This window comes from Phaseolus vulgaris, chromosome 1, assembly GCF_051622355.1.
Source record: "Phaseolus vulgaris cultivar YP4 chromosome 1, ASM5162235v1, whole genome shotgun sequence".
NCBI lineage: Eukaryota > Viridiplantae > Streptophyta > Magnoliopsida > Fabales > Fabaceae > Phaseolus > Phaseolus vulgaris.
The window spans coordinates 25,018,227-25,040,190 of record NC_143498.1 but is presented as its reverse complement, the minus strand read 5'-3'; the positions used below and the strand labels follow the sequence as shown (position 1 = coordinate 25,040,190).

The following is a 21,964-nucleotide window of genomic DNA, read 5'->3' as shown; positions in this document are numbered from 1 at the left end:
AAATGAATATTTACAGTGAAATAAAAGGAAAATGGGACAACAAACAAATATAAAGCCAGATTGATTACTAAAGGGATACACTCAAACTTACAAAACTGACTATGAGGAGATATTTTCTTTTGTAGCTAAGATGAATACAAGTTGTTCTTGCTTTAGCAACTCATTTTGATTGGAACTTGGACTAGTTGGATGTCTAAAATTTCTTTCTTAATAGAGCTTAAGAAGAAGTGTACATGGATATCCAAAATTTGAAACTCAGTGGAAGAAATAAGGTATGTCTCCTAGAAAAGACTTTATAAACTCTTAAGCAATCTCCAAGAACATGATTCGGGAGATTTACCGGAGCAATGGTTTTCTAAGAACACAAGCCAAAACCAAGAAGATCATACTTCATTCATGAAGCAGTTTGTTACCGTAAACTCATTATACTTCTGTCCATTTGCATGATATCATTATTTCAAGAGAGGATGAAATTGGCTTTTAAGGAAAAAAAATGGCATCCCAATCTGAATTAGAAAGACTTAGGAAAACTCAGGTATTTCCTTAGAATAAAGGTTTTTATTCCAAAAAGGAAATTTTCATTTCACAAAGAAAACATGTACTTCATCTCCTTAAAGAAACAAATAAGCTAGGGTGTAGAATTTCAAGAGTTCCTACTGAATACAACAATAAAATTGAAACTGAAGAGGGCTCCGTTGTAGAAAAGACCCATTATCAAATATTTGTACGAACAATTATTTATCTAACTCACACAAGAACAAACATTTCTTACATAATTATTCTAGTAAGCCAGTATGTGCATGATCCAAGAGAAAATAGATAAAAGTAGTTCACCAAATTATTTTAGTACTAGAAGTCAACCCCAAGAAAATTAGTGTTTTTCAAGAAAGAAGACTTTTTGACCCTGATGTTACTAACAAAAATTTCCTTTGGATACTATATACTTCTTGGTCTAATAACTTGGAGAAGTTCTGGTAACTTAGAGAAGCAAAAAACAAGATAGAGTATATTGTTCTAGGGCAGAAGCTAAATTTCAAGCCCTTGCTCAAGATGTATGTGTGTGAAGGACTTTGTTTGAAAATCATGCTTGGGTGACCTTAAAATAAAGGTTAAAATCCGTGGCCATTGTCCATAATCCAATACATGATAAAACAAAACATATTGAAATTGGCAAACACTTCATCAAAGATAATCTTAACAAGGGTATTATCGTTACAACCCACCTTTGTACAAGACTTCAAATAGCATACACTTTCACTAAAGGGCTCCCTCGTAGTAGAATCCTGTAGGCAAATTGGGAATGATATTTATTTACCAACTTGATGGGGAGTGTTGTAAATAGCAGAGTATAAGGATAATTGGAATTCTCAAGTTTATCTGTAATGGAATTTGGAAAAAACTAGGATGGGGATGGAAGGGGAGCTCTAATTGACCATTGTGGAAAATTTATTGGCTCATGATGCCTTATTAGAACGTGATATGTAGGAAATAAAGAAAAGCTTTACAAACAAGAACTGGATATTATTTTCACTCATTGACAAAGAGTACGAAAAGAGAGTCTATATATAGACTAGAAAGAGGTTACCTAACCATAACAAAAACAACAAAAACACCAATAGCTTACATCTAGTTGAATATCTAAATGTTTATGTCAATGTTGTCAAGTTTGCGAGTAAAATTGCAAACTCTCACGATTCTGGGAGTATGCGATGCTGCTAGCTTAATAAAGGATCATTGGGTCATGTCGATCCTATAAGAGGAAGTGGAATTAGAGCAAGGACTAATCCTATATGGAGTCATTGCATTTCTATTGATGGGAAAGCAAGAAATGTAAAATGTAAGTATTAATAGGACGGATTTATTGATTGAAGCATCATCTAGTTGGGACTTCAAGGATGTTGGAACACATCCAAAATTTCAAAGATTTGCAATTAGAGTATTGAGTTTGACTTCGGTTGTGAGCATAATTGGAGTGCTTTAGAAATAGTAAGAATTTAAATTTATGAAATTGATTTTATAATTATTTTTAAGAGGTATAGTATGATGTGTTAATCAATTTTATACTTATTTAGGTTCACACCAAGAAAATAAATCATTTATAGCAAAAGATCATGAATGATGTGAAGTTTGTGATGACTAATTCGAGATTGAAGAAAAAGAACGATGTAGGAAAACAAAAAACTATAACATTGATGATCTTGCTTTTGATGATGAATGGACTTGGAGGCTATAGTATGATGTGTTAATCAATTTTATACTTATTTAGGTTCACACCAAGAAAATAAATCATTTAAAGCAAAAGATCATGAATGATGTCAAGTTTATGATGACTAATTCAAAATTGAAGAAGGATGTAGGAAAACAAAAAACTATAACATTGATGATCTTGCTTTTGATGATGAATGGACTTGGAGGAGAATGAAGCAAATTCAAGTTTTAGATGCTTTAGATGAAGACAACTTTGAAATTGGAGAAGATGAAAAAGATGCTAGTTGAGGTGGTGTTGTTGCACCTATGGATGATTTGGAGGTACCTTCAATTGTTGATAATGATGAAGGTCATGGAAGAGATGACATCAATGAAGGTGAAGATCAAGTGGAGGAGGACGATGATTATCGTGCGTTTAATATAAGAATTTTCTTGGATAGTTTGTTTGTATTAAAAATTTATGTTTATTAATTGTTTTATGCATTAACATTTTATGAATTATGAACCTATTTTAAGTTTTGTTATGTATTAAATCTTACTACTTAAGGACTTATTATTATGTATGAGTTATTTTTATCATCTATATTATTTTTATATGGAGGCACATGTTTATGAATATAATTTTTCATATATTAGTAACTTCGAGTTACGATTTTTTATCCCCTCCTCAAGTTTCATAGCATTGGTCTACATTAGTAATAAGTATAAATGAAATTCCCACAAAAGAAACCCACACCTAGAAGGATAAATGTCTGACATATGATGCAGGAAAAATCTATATCAATTACAAAATTGAATTAAAAACTACAGCACAATTTAGATACTTTAACCTAAACAGTTTTAACATTTTAAGCAATATACCATTCAGTTCAGTGTACTCATTCTAATAAAAAGGGGAAATGCCCAGAAAAATAGAAAGGGACAAGAAGATATCAACCAAACCAGGCCCCCACAATTCTACACCATTACAATATAAGCAAAGTATAAAAGGTTGAATATAATGATTATACTGTGTTTTTAATACAATTAATTCAGAGAATTTGTAGAGTAATGAGACTTACTAGTCTGGCCACTGCATTCCTTCCAGAGTCATCACTACTTTCACAAACACGCCTTAGAGCCTCTGGAAGAACTTTCCAGAATTCGTTGACAAACTCACTACCCTTTCGTCTACTATTTTGCAGGATGTCATTAGCCAGGTATAGAAAAGTGATACACTGCTCTTTCTGGGAAGCATTGAATAATTTATCCCAAGTTTCAACTATTTCTTTTGCTCTTTTCCGATGAGAAATACACCAACGGGACAAGGCTGAATTATTGCTTAAGAAATACAGATAGCAACACAAATCCCACTAATAGATAACCAAAAGGAGGAAGGAGGAAGGAGGAATAATGTGAAGGAAATTAGATTGAACAAGTGAAGTAAAATGAGCAAAATGCTATTATCATTTACCAACAGTATAAATGCAACTAGCTTATTTATAACTCTGGTACAACATACATCTCAAAAAACCTTTTAAACAAGTTGTGTTTAGCTTCCCTATACCATATGCTAGCTGTCTCTTAGGATGGGTGGGAAGGGCCCTCTCTGAAGGATTTGCAAAAGGGACAAAACAAATCATTTGTTACAAATAATCTTTTGTTGGGTTCCTTTGCTTTGATGATTTAGTTCGTTTTACAGCATTCACTGTCGCCATGCTTCATACACATTTCTTTCTCTAACTAAAAACTCTTCATATTCATCAAAATGATAGCTGAAACTTAAAATGTTACTGAAAATTTTAAGAGATTGACAAGCAAAATGAATTTGTTATTGTGAGCTATTAAAATAACTAAATAATGTGAAGAAAAAGTGAAAAACAATGGGAAGGGGACGAAACTTCTACATAAGCAAAAAATAAAGAGCCAACAGGGCAAAATTACTACAACCCAATTCCATAACAGTATTAGCAAGTCCATCAAAAGAACCATAAACAAAACTTGAGTTGAGTAATTAATAGAAGAAAAAAGATATTTATGTCCCACCATAATAAATAACAAGGAAGAGCAAAGAGGCATTTTCAAAAATAAATTACTCCCATCAAAAATTCACCATATAACAGCATAAACAACAAATACTAAAAAATCTTCATAAACATGTTACCAAGAAAAGAACTAAGACGAGAGGACATCCCCCAATTTTCACCCCTCCACCCGAAGAGGTTATTCAATAAAAAATTTGATGAAAAATTAGTGTACCATATAGAGTAGCTATAGTATTATGAAGAATATTCTTTACACGTTTATCCCGGGGATGATTTCAGCAACCTGAAAAGATATGACTATAACCTTCAAAATTCTTTCATCTAGTCCCCCTAACTCTTTACTTCAGTTTCAGTTGATCAAATAAATACCATCATTGTCAGTATCGACAAAATTTTCCGTATAAAAGGATATTAGAAACTACTATATTTGAAAATGGGTAGTTGTTTCATGGTACTTAAGTAAACAAGTAAATAAAGGATATATTTGGATAAATTTCTCCAATAAAAATTTGAAGAAACTAAAATAAACAGAAAAAAAATTAAATAACATTCTCCATAAGCAAAAATTGTTTATGCATATTAATTTCTAGAAACTCTTCCATATAGTTTCTCTAAAATCTTATTTTTTTTGTGTATAAGTTAATTTTAGGGGGGAAAAAATCATCTTATTTTTTTCTCCTAGAGGTGCATATGGAGAAATTTTTCGAAGCAGGCCCAAAGTGTAATGGGCATTTTTAATATATAAATAAATTCATAGCATATAAAAAAAAATAACAATGTATAGGTACTGCAAGTCAAAACTATAGCAAAGTAAGATCACATCCATTGTCTGCCCAAATTTAGACATATCCTAATTCAAAAAGAAATATTAACTCTACATGGGCAACATTTCAACTATCAAAAAACAGATTTTACATCAAGATCATATAGACCACATTTCTTTACATCTATTTTTCTAAATCCAAAAAAGCCACAGTGAGGTGTTGTTGCAATTGCACTTCGTGTAAAGAATGAATCATGTCATAGAAAGTTTGCATGAATAATGTATTGGCAAACTGATAAGGCATATATAACCCAACAGAAAATTGTCATTAAAAACAAAAACAATAAAGAAAATAGGGATCAGTGATGGATACATTGAATGCTATGTTGTGAATTGTTGACATTCAACAACTTCTCAGAAAACAACTGTCCATCAAATATGTCGTTGCTCATACTGCCTTTTGCCAAGTTTCACATATCCTGGAGATTCTCCTATAATTTACATGAGTGAGATGTCAGTAACACGCAAAACTTGATGTATATATGGAAACAAAAAAAAGAACATTCAAAATCGGACAAATCAATCATTAAGGAAAGCCAATCATCTTTGTTAAACTAGAGAACATAGAGACATTGGACTAAATACTATGTTTGCAAATACAGAACAGATATAAGTTGTTTATACAGACTCATACATTTACAATATGAAAAGGGCATTGTACATGCTAAAAATAAAGATTACGAGACTCTGATAATAAACAAAATACATTATTCTCATTTTCAACACCCTCCCTCAAGCTGCAGCATATAAATTGTATGCAACAACTAATCATAGAATTGACGAAGCTTGTGACAATATTTCCAAACTTGATCTTTTCCTTGATGAAATGACAATCAACCTCTATATCTTTAGTCCTCTTGTGAAATATTGGATTAGAAGCAATATGCAAAGTTGCTTAAATATCACAAATCATAGTCATTAGTTTAGCTCCATAAAACTTGGGTTCTTTAAGGAGTTGTTTTAGCCATTTCAGTTCACAAGTTACCATAGACATGGCATTGTATCCTACTTCAACATTTGATCTTGCTACAACATTTTTGCTTCATACTTTTCTATGATATTAAATTTCCTCCAATAACACAATACCCAAAATTGGATTAGCCTATCACTAGGTGAACCATTCCAATCAGCAGTTGAGTATCCAACTACCTGAGTGTTTCCCTTGATTTAGTAAACAAGACCCTTGCCTAAAGCACTCTTTATGTACTTCAATATCAAAATCCCTAAATCTCAATGGTCTTGACAAGGAGAGTTCAAAAATTGACTCACCTCACTCACAAAAAATAAAATATAAGGATGAGTGAATGTAAGATGGTTTATTAAGTGGGATGAGTTCAATGACCTGGGTTGGAAGTATTCTCATTTGTCGGATGAATTAGACTTGAACATTATAGTCAGTCATTATTGTGGACAATTTATGAAACAGGAAATTACTAGAGCCAAAGAACATCTAAAGGCAAAGAACAATGTTGCATCTTGGACCAAGACTTCCAAAAACATCGAAGAGTTTTGGAAATTATTTAGAGAAAAAAAAAGTCACGTATGTAAATCCAATAGATGATGTGATTGATGATATTGACTGAAGATGAAATTGAAATTTCCATACCTAATAATGTCGGGAGAAAGAATGAAAAAAGGGCCAACAAGTATGTTTTGCAAAAATCCAATTATAGCAATAGCGAAAAAGAAAAGGACAAACTAAGACAAACAAATACCAAAGAAGCATGTGACAAAATTTTGAAGGCACTAGTGCACCAACATATTGCTCGTTTTAGCAAACAGGTTTGTCATTAGATTGAAAAGCTTTCAAGATATGATTGATGTCATCAGTGCTTATGGGCCAAATTTATCGACTCCTACTTATCATGAAAGTAGAGTTTCACTCCTCAAGAAGGAGATGGACTACGATAATGGGTTATTGAAAGATCATAAATTGTAGTGGAACAAACTTGGTTGTTCTATTATGTTAGATACATGTTTGTAATCGAAAGAGATGATGTTAGATTAATCTTTTGGTGAACTCTTCCACTGAGATAATGTTTGTGAACTTTATTGATAGCTCTAATGTTGTGAAGAGAAGTGAAAAACTATTTGAGATGTTTGATGTCCTCGTGGAGAAGATTGAAGATAATGTTGTTCAAGTTATCACAAATAATGGAAGCAATTACATGTTAGCTAATAAGTTGTCCAACTTTTTTATCTCATTTAATAAGTCAACTTCCAAGAACATATTAAATTCCTCAAGTGCATATTGAGCTTCAACAATAGAAGACAACATGTCATTATCAAATTGCTTGAGAGAACCCAATCACTTAGCAAAATCGTAGAGGCATTGGGTACCATTTTCAAAAATATTTTGGGTAATTTTCCAAAAGGAATCACAGGTTTTGAATGACTTGAAAAGGTCAAAATATTGGGTTGTACCGATTGCCAAAGCAAAGCACAAAGCTGAAAATTAGTTATTATCCATGGTTGAACTTGATCTGGTGGTACTCTACTCCTATCTTCATTTAACTAATCATGAAAACCTTGGTCAAGGAACCAAAGTTGAACTATAAGCACGATAGGTATTTTTCCATTTAATTTCTCATAAGTTATAGAAGGAGTCCCAAAAAAGAGGAGATAGTCCTGAAGACATGTTCAAACAAGGTAGAGGCAGGGATACAGTCTCGCAGTGCAACAGAGAAAGAACAGAGGACAACCCTAGGCTTTGAAGAGCAAGAAACAATAAGCAACTCTAGACAAGCCACCCAATGGTACCAAAATGAAGAACAAAGGACGAAAATGAGCTCAAAACACTTTGACAAGTTGAACCATGATGGTCTGAAAGGATTCCTACCACTCGAAGGTGGCACGTGAGACACACCTTCCTAAGGCAACCGTGATAGTGTTGGGACGTCGCACAAAATTTGGATGCGTGGTGACCGAGGTTGGGTTGAACTCCTCAAGGCGCATTAGACCCAAACATCAACAAACAAAACTCCAACGATGGACTGCAACGAACAACTATGGAAGGTTGCAAACAATGACAGAATGACAATTTCTAGCCGAACAAAGATAGGCACAGCATGATCGACTCGCTTTGATACCAACTTGAGAAAAATACGAAATAGTAGAAGATGAATTTGAGAGAGTGAATTTCCTTCTCTTAGGATCTCATTTATAATAACCTTGGACATATCAGATACAACGTATAAGAGAGAAGAAAAAAGAATATGAAAAGATATATACAGGAACTTTATAATAATTTCTATCTAAGACTATTCATTATAACAATAATTTTCTCCTCTAGTGACACTGAATTGAACCAAGCATCAAAAGGACATTATCTTCATTCCTGTCTTGCTCATCTACATATTCTAACACATTTTCTCAATAAAGAAGATCGCATCAATGGTGTCATCAATTTTGAATACCAAACCGAGGAGTAGCAAGATCTATTACTCTTGTCATGGCTTCTTTTTTTCTTTTTCTTTTTCTTTTTTTGATCAGCTGCATGGCTTCAATCTACCAAAAAAAGTGCAACTCTCACTCCATCCATGAACAGAGAGGAACAACAACCAATAACACCAAAAAGTGATGTGAACACTCATGAATGAACATAAATAGTGAGCAATTGTAATTAGAAGAAGTGTCATGAACAGTGCAAGCAGCCACAATAAACAGCAAACAACAACAGACTGCGTCCAAAACTTGACCACAAGAGCATACAGACCAAAGCAAGATCAAACCCACTCTAATACAAAGTTGAACAATAATATTTAGTGAATTGCTAAAGTGAAAAAGTACTCAAGAACCTTATATTTATATTGAATTCAAGAGTTTTACATTTAATAGTAGTAAAGGTCACTCAATACATTTTCCTAAGAGCTATATGAATCTCATCAATCATGTAACTTATTAGACCCATTTCCAACATATGTGAAGTTGTAAACCAGACTTTGCCTAAGTAAGTTGGTAGCATGTAGTTAATTGCCTCTAAAGAATAACCCAAGAACATTGACCACTCAAAACAATAATTTCAATAAGCAGATGAATCTTCACTTTCTCCCACTTCAACAACAGTAACAACAATTAAGCTTTTTTCCTACTAGGTGAAATTGGATACATGAATCAAATGACACTTTAATGTTCTATAGTCAATCATGTCTATAGACAAAACCAATTAGATCTAGAATTTCCTCATTATCTCCTATTGCCTTTAAGCAACCTGGAAAAAGAACCATAACATATATCCATAACAAAGAGGATTTCAGGACAACCACACATCACCAAGATTAACCATCAACCTGCTGTGAAAAAATAAATTAATTAATTAAAAAAACATTTCAATTATTAGTGCTTCAATATCATTTGCTGTTTGGACCAGGATCATGGCACTTAACACAACTCATGGTCGAGGGATTACCACCAGGAACTTCAAAATAAGCAAGTAATTACAAATCTGGCACACAGATAAAGATACGAGGGAAGGAATATTAGGAGGGTCTACATGTAATTAATGAACAGGGAAAAGGATATTCAAAAATTTAGTACAACACAGTTGACTCTTCCAGAAATACGATTTTGTCATCAACACACTGCATAAGCAAGATGCCACAACCTCCTCCAATCTCACTCCCACGCCCTAGTAAAGCCCTATCAACTACAACCACAAACCAGCCAACATAGCACATCCACAACAACTATAGCGGTAAAATAGTCAATAAATTATAATAATTTCTAAATCGAACAAAACAATTGAGAACCGCAACTGACAGAAACACCAGTTGTCTTTCTTGATGCATTTAGAGTCAGAAGACAGTGCAATAACCTTATATGGCTTGTGAATGCATCGCATACAACGTAGCACTGACCAAATAGGACCCATATTTCTCCATGGCGAAAGCAATAAGACTAATTTGGGTCTCTGCTTTGTCATAATGTCGGAAGAAAGGGGGAAACAAAACGGTTTGGTCAAAATCAAGAAATGCAAAACTTGGTTAAAGAAAAGCGAAAATACACGAGAAACTTTGTCGATTCAATTTAGTTAAAGAAATCGAAACCTAGCATGCGATAAATAAATTAAGAGAAGTAGCGCACGATGAAGAGTTAGAAGGGGAGTTCTCCGAAGCGTTGATAGATCCGAAATACTCACAGATGAGAGAATTAGAGAAGGTGAAGCACCGCCGTACACGGCCGCCGCCTCCGCCGCCGAGAGGGAAGAGGTTTGGATGTTGGGGTTTTATTTTTCTTTTGGATAGTTTTTATTTATTTTTAACACAAACTTATTGCTGTTGCAGTGTTGGATACTGGAATTGACAGCAAATTGGATATAAGGTTCCGTTCCCTCTGTTTTTTCCGATCTTATCATCATATTTTTTTAATTTAAATATTTTTATAGTTAAATATCTAAACAATACTGAGACATTCTGTGCTTATTTCAAAAAAATTCAAAAGTGTTTTTGAAAATGCAGTTTGTTATTTATTTTTATTTTTAATAAATATTTATTTTAATTAAATATTAAAATTAAATTTTGTTGGATTTAATTTTGATAAATTTAAATTAAACCAAATTATTGTTTTATAATTCGATTTGAATAAGTTTCTATAGTTTTTATTATTAAAATTTTAAATATTATTATTACTATATTCATACTTTCGTTTATATCTATAAACATATTATATAAAACTACCTTTAAAAGATATATTAATTAATGTTATATTTAAATATAATAATTAGTAAATTTCGAATCAGACTATTTGTTGAGAAAAAATAATTTAAAGAGATGGATTGGTTTTCGCAAGACCCAACAAAACTTAATCCACAATCTAATTAACCCAATACTTGTAATTTTTAATTTTAATTAAACTTAACTTGACTTGATTTCCAAACCTATTTACCATAAGGCTTATAAAAAAGTGATAGGCTTTTTAGTAAAAGTAGTTTTCACTCTTAAAAGAAAAAAAATGAATGATTAATTTTGTTGTTTTTAGTTGGGAAAGTATGTCTAAACCTATTAGTTGATCTAATTTATCACAGTTTTGAATTAAGTTGGGTAAAAAAATTATTAATTTTAATATTAAAAACGAAAGAATCCAATTTAATAAGAATATATTTGTTAATTTTTAAAATAATAGAGTTAAATTTAATTTTGTCTCTGTACTACAATAAGAGATTAGTTTTCTTTTTTTTGGCAAACTTTAGACTATTCATATAACTAAGTAGTATTTAAAAAAAATCAAAATTATTATCTTAAATTGAATCAATTTTATATATAAAATAATTTATCATTATTATTTTCATATTACAAGTAATAAATAGTATCAAATTTGAATAGAGACAAAAACTATACTGAAAAAAAAAATATTTAACTCAAAATAATAATAAATATGTCTTAATTTAAGGGGTTTCATTTTTTTCTCTAACTCTACTTTTTCCTCAGTTCTTTTTCTCTTAAGATTGATGCCATTTTTTAATCTAACAGGTAACATTATTATTTATTATTATTTAAATATAATTTAATTATCTATTAATTAATCTTTCACTGTTATTAGTTAACATATTTTAGATAAATATGTTTTAGATTTATCTATTTAAGACTCCAACTTTAATGTTATAGAAGGGTAGGAGCCATCAATGACTTCATGTTGAACATAAATTTGTATTTTTATGGGTTTGAATTGTATTGTTAGAGTAAGATAATTTTGGATAGTATTTTTTCTATTTGAAATTTAAGTTTTAAGATAAATACTTGAATTGATATTTGAAAGTATTTAGAATTTATTTAATGTTATTTAGAATTGTCATTTAATTTGTATTTAGTAGCGTAAATTAATATAATATTTAGAATTATCATTACATGTATTATTTTATATATATTAAGATACGTCATTATCATATATTAATATGATATGATATTCTTTGTGATGGCTATTCTGATAATTTAGATTTGATTTTAGTCTTCATCATATTAGAAAAATAATATATTGAAAAAAAACTTTAATTTTTTTAATTGAGTTAGCTCATTTAAACTATGATGAACTGAACTGAACACATTTTTTTAAAATTTAACTAAGTTTTGAATTGTCCCACCAGTTAATCAATCCATAATGACGCGAGAGGGTTAATAATTCTACCATTTTAAATTATTATTCATCTAAAACATTGCATTTAACATTCTTTTAGTTTCTAAACCTTTTTAAAAAAATTGTTTTAGTCTAATGTATGTATCTTTTTTTTTCATCATCACTTTTACTGTCATTTAATTTTGTTATTATGTTATGACTTTCTTTAAGAGTTTAACATTTAATCCTAATTTTTTATAATTCTAATGAAAAAATTAAAAACAAAATTTTTAAAAACTTAGGACAAATAAATAATAAGTCTTTTTTAATTATTTATGACCTTTTTAGTACTTTAATTTTACAGTGTGAAGATGCCAAAATTTATTTGAGTAAGGTGCTTTACAAATATTTAATATTTTTAGTGATTAAAAACGGTGAGAAATTGTTAAGAAAAAGACATTTTAAACTAATAGTTTTTAGTGTAATGACTATTCAAAACAAACAAACAAAATTGTGAAATTGTCACACAATTTCATAACCAGTGAATAAAACATTATTAAAACGAGGTAAAGCAAATATTTTATTCTTACATGAATAACATTGGTATGCAATTACAGAAAATCTTTTAATAAGAACTAATTTACATCTATAAAGCATGGATACGATACGGATGTGAATACGGAGAATTGTTAAATTAAAAAATATAGGATTTTATATATATATATATATATATTAATATACTTTCTAATTAAAAAAATTTAAAACAAAAATCTAACCAAAGATAAATATATTTAAATTATAATGTTTGAATTTTATATTTGTTCATTCTCATTGAAAAATACAACTTCTAATTGTGGTTCATCAAGAGATAAATTAGCAATCTCAAGAATTCAATTTTCATCCAATGAAAAATCATCTCCCGGAATATCCCATAATTTAGTTTCCTCTTCTTTGTATTTTGAAGAATTTCTTGATAGAAGACGAAGATTACTATGGATAAATACTAGATCCTCTACCCTTTTTGGTGTCATCTTATTTCTTTTCAGAGAATGTATGAAAGAGTAGGTACTCCAATTTCTTTCACAAGAAGAAGAAGAACATGGTTGTCCAAGTAGCTTAAGAGTTATCTTCTGAAGTGTTGGTGCATGATTTCCATGAACAATCCACCATGATTTTGCATCCATTTTACTTCTATCCCTTAAAGAGTCAACATCATTAAAATCTTCTCTTCCATCTGAAAAGTTTGCAAACTGTATATTTACATGTGTCCTTATGTCTGCATCATCAAAGTATCTCATAAAACCTTTTTTTCTTTCCTGAGTAATTTCGTGATCTGGACGTGGGGCAAGTCTTTTTGAATCTTCATTTAACCATTCATGACTACAGTATCTACAAAATTAAAAAAATATAAACATAAATCAATATAATATTATAAATTTATGATATTATAAATAATATGTACACAACAAAGTATAATTATGAAATAATTTAACTATATAATGACCTTGGATTTAAAGAATGAGCCAGAAAATGAAGAGGTGTGCTATCTTAGTCCAATGATCAATTAATATTAACTCTACTACCTTGAAAAATGATGAATATTCAGCTTCTATCTTCATTTCATGTTGGTATATGACCTTTTTCACATTTTCAATCATTGAATCCCACATTCCATACACTAAGTGAAGAGATGCCATATTCGTATCTATTATTTTGAGAACATCATAAATAGGGGCAGTAAAAGCAAGTTTATAATCAACCTTCATCCACCAATTATTAGTCAACAAAGTTTCTTTCACAAATTGTCCACTATCCACATTATCCTTTTTGTAAAAAGACCATTCATCACTGATAATCATCTCTTGGAGTCCTTTTTTCAAACTTCTAAACCTTTTTAACATGACTATGGTTGAAGCAAATCTTCTTGGAGCAACAAAGAGCAACTTCAATGAGTTGAAATTATTGAACATTGATAATCTCATAGTGTCCCATAATAAAGTTTTTAACAAAGGTAACATCATCAGCAATTTGTGAGATCCAAGTGTTAGAATAGATGGCTTTAAACTAGAGGGGGTGAATTGTTTAAAGAGGGTTTTCGCAAATATTTAAGCCAAGAATGAAATTACTTCAAGAAACAATTGATAAGGAATTCAGTTTGCCAAAACACAAAGCAAAAGGCACAGCACCAGAGAAACAATCGGTTGTTTCGCAGAAACAATCGGTTGTTTATACCAGTTTGCAAATATTAAAACTGAATTTGAAGAGATTAAGGATAGAGAGAATGCACACAAATGTTTATACCGGTTCACTCTAAACCCAGAGCTACGTCCAGTCTTCTCAGAAACCACTGAGGAATTCCACTATGCAATCAAACCTAGATCACTTACACCACAACCAAGAAAGTGACCTTGATCCCCTCAAGACACACACTTCTCTTGGCCAACACACCAACACTAAGAATGCAGATCTTGATCCCCTCAAGAACACACAACACTTCTCAGCAAAACACACAAAGGTTTTTGTTCAACAGAAACAAGGATTACACTTGTTACAGAATGAAATCTGAAATCAATACAAGAGAAATCCTATCTCACACTCTTTGATCAAACTCAATCTTTAAGCAATCTCAACTCTTTCAAAATCAGTAAGTTGTGAAAAACCCAAATCCGTTTTTCTATTTGTAAAACAAAGTTGTTTGTTATCAACTCTTAACAAACTATTCATTGCATTTAAAGATTGGTCAAAACATTAAAAACTGGAGCGTAAACAGTTAGAAAATCATTTAATGCTTAGTCAAAGCACAAAACAGATTTTTTGTTATGTTACCAAAACAAACAATCGGTTGTTTCCACGAATCAATCGGTTGTTTTGGTTTTGACAGCTCAACCATTTGAAAAACAGTTTTCAACCTTTTCTAAAAACACCTAAGTATAAAACAATCGGTTGTTTCGATAAAACAATCGGTTGTTTTTCACTTAGTTTGAAAAACACTTTTCTTTTAAAAAGATTGAGAATGCCTATGCTTTAGATTCAATCAATAGTGGATTACATATACAATCTACCCCAGATCCTATCTAAGACAGCTCAGCAACAACAAGCACATCCTAGCCTTCAACATCCTTTAAAGGGTTAGGATTCTTCAAAGCTTGACCACTTGGTTCAACAATCTCCCCCTATTTGATGAAGACAAATCCCCGATGCTTGTGTTGTACCTGGTTGAATCTGAAGCAGTTCCTGCAAAACACAGTTTTAAGCAAAGCATAGAACTTCTGATATTTGGTTAGCACAGAAACAAATATAGAAATTCAGAGCATAATATCAGAGCAAACAACAAACAAATATTGGAACAAAAACCTATGAGGTTTCACTCATACAAACTGTTTTGCAGAATTTTGAAAAACTGAAACCAAACACAAACACAACATACATCTCCCCCTATTTGTCTTCACAAATAGACAAAAAGAAGAGATGAAAAAGATAATTGTTCTTAATACATCAGATTTAAAACAGCAAAAGTAGAAAAAAAATAGAAAAATTGATACAACCATAAAAAACAATCGGTTGTTTCGATACATCAACCGGTTGTTTTCTCTTCATTCATCATCATCAGCATATTGAAGATCAAATATCTGGTTCTGTATTGCCTCAATCTGTTTATCTAAGGTCATGAAGCGTGCATCCATGTTGTCAAACCTGTTATCAAAGCTCTGGAAATTGCTGACACATAGATCATGGAGATTTCTTTGGTTCTCCGCAAAGCCATCAAGCCTATTGATCATGTATCTCTGAAAAAAAGACATGGTTGGCATTCTTTCTTCTTGATTTCCAGCACCAGCACTTGGTTCAGCATCTTGATGTGCTTCAGGTAGATCTTCATGTTGAAAATCCATATTTGCAGCATGTCCATCTTCTTCATGATCAGCAGCAGCACAGGTTCCAAGGTCACCATCTTTGCTAATCCATTTGCCACCTACTTTGGTGAAACCCATTTTACTGAGAAATCGATTGTTCAACTCTTGAGTTAACTTGACCAACTCAGCTGTTTCATCCTCTAGGTTCACTTCAAAATAGAGTAGAAATTTAGAAACCAAAACAGCATATGGATAATGATAGTCACTTAACCTCATTGTATTTTGCATGTGCTCTTTGATGATGTGTATCCAATTAATTCTGATCTTCTTCATAATGCAGAAGATGTGCACCAGATCCTCTTCTATAAGCACAGAATGATTACTCCCCCTTGGAGTTAGAATCCAAGTTACAATGAGGGCTAGCAACCTTTCATCAAGTCTTAAGCCACCAACCGAGCAAGTCCTAACTTGTGCATTTTGGTTCTTCAAGCAGCTCTTGTAGTATTGAACTTTGTTGAAGTCCTCCACTACACCAAGGTTCCCTTTGTTAATTTTGAGGCCTGAGTACTTAAGACCAGCAACAGCAACCCACACTTCGTGTGTAATCTCCATATCTACACCTTTTACATGAGAAACAAGGTTGTTTCCCTCAAACTTGAGATTTGTGTAGAAAACTCTTATCAAATCTGGATAGATATTGCCTTTCATCTCCAAGAACTTTCTGAGGGACTGATCTTTGAGGATCCTTCTGACATTGTCTAGCTTTTGGCTTTTCAGCCAATCAAAGCAAACAACTTTAGGGTTGTTTATCACTTTGGTGCTAGTCTCAAATCTATATCTCTCAATTAGATCATTGTCTCCAGAAAACCATCCTTCTAGCCTTCCTCTATACCTTACTGCTCTAGTTTTGACTCTTCTTGAGGTGGGAGGAGTTGAGTCCATGATGGCAGAGAAGAAAACAGAGAAAAGCTCACACAAGATTTTGCAAGAGATGTTGCAATTGGTTGTTCTTGTGGAAGAGATCAGCTGCAACAAATTTTATAGCAATTATAGAATCAAAAAGCATTCAATGACATGAGTGGGTACCAGATTTTCAGAGAGAGAGGACTTGACCATGTCCTGCACAGAAAACGTCAGAAAAAGCAGAAAATCACATGGTCTTCACATGTGATCTTTGACTAGTCATTAAAAGCTCTTGAATTTCCAAGATTGTGGAATATATTCCTTTATGACTGTTGTAACTTCTTTCTGAGAGTAATCAGCTTTCAACATAGGTTCATTGACCAAGGATTCTTTCTTTAATTTGATCTACAACGGATAGAAATTCAAAAAAGAAATTAAATTGATTTCTTCACAGTGTTGTCAGACTCAAAACAATCGGTTGTTTCGAGAAAACAATCGGTTGTTTTTCTGCAGCAGTAAAACTCATTTTGATTTTTTAAGCATGAGCAGAAATAAATCAAAGGAGATGAATTTGAACACTTTAAAGAGGTTATTCAAACATGTAAAAGAACTAAAAAATAGAAATTAAGAACAAAGATAAGGAAGGTCTTATCCTTTATGTTGTTCTTTCAATGAGCCATGTTTTTTTGTGATCAAGAAGCCTTATTTTAACTGTTGAGGGCTTTTGGACAGATGCAGAACATTGATTCAGCTTCAATGTTAGTCTTTTTCTTCCAAGAACTTGATCAGATGACTCAGTCCTTCACACTTCTTTAGATTTCCTGCACAAGCATGAGTTCAAGCAACAAGATTTGGCCCCTTCACAAATGTGGGTCCAATAGATTTATTTTTCTGATTTGGAACCTCACATCCTTTAGGAATCCATTTCATGTAGCCTCTAGGAACAAAAAACTTTCATATTTTGCAGAATGTAACCGAATGGCCCTTTTTCATGCAATAAAAGCTTGTAACAACCAGTTGTTTCGACTTAACAATCAGTTGTTTTGATGGCTTTCTTAATTTTTTTTTTGAAAACTTATCTTGTTTGTTTTGTGGGTTAAAGCCTAAACTAGCCTTTCCAAAAACACAGCTTTGATATGCCAAGACATTCTCAAAGTTAGATTTCCCTTTTGAAAGCTTGTCCACAGTGTCAACAAGATCATGCACCTTTTTCTCAAGATTTTCACAATTTTCGCAAATGAGAGTGTCACACTTGCAAGAAGAATTTTTGAAATGATTTTCCAGATTTTTGAAATCCTTTTTAGATTTTTCAATCTCATCTTCAAGTGCTTTCACTCTCTTTCCCAGTCAACTGTTAAGTTCTTTCAATCGGTTGTTTGAAAGCACCAATCGATTAACTTCATCGTGAGTTTCTTGAAAAGCTTCAAGCAATTCACTATAATTTTGTTCATTTAAAGAAGCACATGAATTTACCTCACTTGAGCTACAGGATTCATCATCATCTTCAGCAATCAAGCAGATGTTTGCTTTCTCATCTTCACTTGATGAAGAACTTGATGATGATAGCTCATTCTCATCCCAAGCTATGTAGGCTCTCTTTGTCTTGCCCTTCTTTTCCTTGTAGCTAGGCTTTTTCTCCTTGCTTTTGTTTGGACAATCTGCCTTTATATGTCCTTGTTCACCACAACCAAAACAAGTATAATTATTGGAATTAAAATCATTGGATTTCTTGTTTCCATACCTATCTTTGTTGTTGTCCTTGTTGCGGTTCCTCTTCAAGAATTTGCTAAACTTTCTTGACAACAAGCTAAGGCTTTCCTCATCACTATCATCGCTGGATTCTTGTTTGCCTTTGTGCTTGGAAGCTTTTAAGGCTATGCTCCTTACGTGCTTGTCTTCGCTTTCTTGAACATTGAGACGATTCATCTCTAACTCATGTTCCCTAAGCTTGCCAAACAAAGAAGCCATTCTCAAGGATGCTAGATCTTTAGATTCGGAAATAGCAATTACCTTAGGTTGCCATGCTCTATCAAGACATTTCAAGATCTTGATGTTTAGCTCTTCCTTTTCAAAGGTCTTGTCAAGGCTCATGAGATGATTGGTGATGTGCGTGAATCTTTTCTGCACTTCAACAATTGTTTCACCTTTGAGCATTCTGAACATCTCATACTCTTGGATTAAAGTATGCTTCCTAGCTCTCTTCACCTCATTTGTACCTTCATGAGTTACCTCCAAGGTGTCCCACATTTCTTTTGATGATTTGCATTGAGAGACCCTGAAAAACTCATCTGAATTTAAAGCAGAGGTTATTATATTTTTGGCAATGCAATCGAATTTGGCCTTCTTGCTTTATGAATCAGTCCATTGAGACCAAGGCTTTTCAATGACAGATCCATCTTTTTCAAACTTTGGGATAAAAGGACCATTTTCAATTGCATCCCAAATTCCTTTGTCAAGTGATTCCATAAAGATTTTCATTCTCACTTTCCAAAATTGGTAATTCAAACAACAAAACAGAGGTGGTCTGTTGATTGAAGCACCTTCCCCAAAAGGTAGTCTATCAGCCATCAAAAATACAGTTTTAGGATCACACTTGAATAAATTTCAAGAACCAAGCTCTGATACCAATTGCTAGAAAGGATGACTTTAAACTAGAGGGGGGTGAATTGTTTAAAGAGGGTTTTCGCAAATATTTAAGCCAAGAATGAAATTACTTCAAGAAACAATTGATAAGGAATTCAGTTTTCCAAAACACAAAGCAAAAAGCACAGCACCAGAAAAAGAATCGGTTGTTTCGCAGAAACAATCAGTTGTTTATACCAGTTTGCAAATATTAAAACTGAATTTGAAGAGATTAAGGATAGAGAGAATGCACACAGATGTTTATACTGGTTCACTCTAAACCCAGAGCTACATCCAGTCTTCTTAGAAACCACTGAGGAATTCCACTAAGCAATCAAACCTAGATCACTTACACCACAACCAAGAAAGTGACCTTGATCCTCTCAAGACACACAATTCTCTTGGCCAACACACCAACACTAAGAATGTTGATCTTGATCCCCTCAAGAACACACAACACTTCTCAGCAAAACACACAAAGGTTTTTGTTCAACAGAAACAAGGATTACACTTGTTACAGAATGAAATCTGAAATCAATACAAGAGAAATCCTATCTCACACTCTTTGATCAAACTCAATCTCTAAGCAATCTCAACTCTTTCAAAATCAGTAAGTTGTGAAAAACCCAAATCTGTTTTTCTATTTGTAAAACAAAGTTGTTTGTTATCAAATCTTAACAAACTATTCATTACATTTAAAGATTGGTCAAAGCATTAAAAACTGGAGCGTAAACAGTTAGAAAATCATTTAATGCTTAGTCAAAGCACAAAACAGTTTTTTTGTTATGGTACCAAAACAAACAATCGGTTGTTTCCACGAATCAATCGGTTGTTTCCACGAATCAATCGGTTGTTTTGGTTTTGACAGCTCAACCATTTGAAAAACAATTTTCAACCTTTTCTTAAAACACCTAAGTATAAAACAAGGTTGTTTCGACAAAACAATCGGTTGTTTTTCACTTAGTTTGAAAAACACTTTTCTTTTAAAAAGATTGAGAATGCCTATGCTTTGGATTCAATCAAGACTGGATTACATATACAATCTACCCCAGATCCTATCTAAGACAATTCAGCAACAACAAGCACAACCTAGCCTTCAACATCCTTCAAAGGGTTTGGATTCTTCAAAGCTTGAACACCACTTGGTTCAACACCAAGAACATTGACGATAAATATCACTATTTTTATCAGTTTTTTTTGCTGCACAAATACTTTTCAATGCAAGATTCAAGGTGTGCACCACACAAGGAGTCCAATAGATTGAAGGAAATTCAGATTCTATGAGCATACTTGCTGCCTTGCATACAATTGCATTATCAGTTATAATTTGTTCCACATTGTTGTGCCCAACCTCCATAATTACATCTCTCATGTGTTTAGCGATAAATTCTTTGTCCTTTATCTCACCAGATCCATCTATTGACTTTAAAAACATTGGTCCACTCTCAGTGATACACCTTTATGAGTGGTCTTCTTTGAGGATCACTCCATCCATCACTAACAATTGTTACACCTTTATGATTCCACGAGTTTCGCATAGGTTGCAAAATATTTTTTACATGACTTCTTTCCTTTGAAAGTAAAGGACCTATCAGTTTATTAGATGTTGGCGGTACATATTCTCTAAGATTAGAAGTATTGGCTGCATAAGAAAATTCACTTCTATAATAAGGACTTCTTGTTAAATGAAACGGTAGTCCTTAAGAATAAAACATTCTCGCAATTTCACAATCAAGAGTATCTCTCGCTTGAATATTGAAAGCAGCTTGTAAAGAACCTTTGAATTTTGGGTTAACATCACTCCTAGTTTGATTTCCTTCATCAGATACAGGTGGTAGAGGGACCTTTTTTTTTTGTTTCAAACCCTCTATTTTCAATTTTGCTTCATTGTCTAATTTTTTAAACTTAACAAGTTTTGACGCAGTCACATACGAATAACTTCTAACTCTTACTCCCGTAAGTTTTAATGAGTTTTTACTCGAGTGTAAGATCCATTGAATGTAAAATTACAAAGACTACATTGGATCATATTATTTCCACCACCAGTTGTTTTTCTTAGCTTTGAAACATATCTCCACAAAGGTTTTGTTTCATCTTCTTGTTCGATAGCTTGATTAGGTATATTCATCTTAATTTCTTAACAAAAATAAATTAAATATAATAAATTTACTTAAATATAAAAATCAAATAAATTCATCTAATAAATATAATTTATGAATAAAAGAACAAAACATGTAGTAAATTAAAAATTAATTGTCGTATAATATATTATATTTTTTAAAATAAACATTTGAACCGGGTTAGAGATTGAGTCGTCCAAGGTGGTGAATCTGAGGTGATTAGGTAGACCAATCTCTGTCTTGATGAGTTGTCTCGTCGAGCTTTAGCAATGAAAATTGAGTGGAAGTTCATCTATCTGATGCTCAATAGTAAGAGTGTAAGATATATGATTAATAAGTAAATGTAAGTTAGAAGTACTCCTTCAT

At 32.3% G+C, this 21,964-nt stretch overlaps 1 protein-coding gene and 1 pseudogene across 7 annotated transcripts in view; both read right to left on the bottom strand.

The window, feature by feature from the left end:
* The window catches only part of LOC137813774 (uncharacterized), a 30,407-nt gene extending 19,998 nt beyond the window's left edge, over positions 1–10,409 (bottom strand). Inside the window, exons 1-4 of one of the 7 annotated variants that reach the window (XM_068616195.2) lie at positions 10,193–10,376; positions 9,869–9,964; positions 5,369–5,486; positions 3,270–3,517 (exon numbers count right to left, since the gene is read on the bottom strand). In XM_068616195.2, the coding sequence (XP_068472296.1) occupies positions 3,270–3,517; positions 5,369–5,447 (327 nt within the window). In that variant the 5' untranslated portion in view covers positions 5,448–5,486; positions 9,869–9,964; positions 10,193–10,376. Of the gene's footprint in view, positions 1–3,269; positions 3,561–5,368; positions 5,487–9,868; positions 9,965–10,137 lie in introns of all 7 variants that reach the window. The other 6 variants (XM_090301243.1, XM_068616197.2, XM_068616194.1 and 3 more) reach the window with 6 other exon arrangements.
* Positions 10,410–12,914: 2,505 nt separating this feature from the next.
* On the bottom strand, positions 12,915–21,606 carry LOC137815665 (uncharacterized; annotated as a pseudogene).
* Positions 21,607–21,964: the final 358 nt, after the last annotated feature.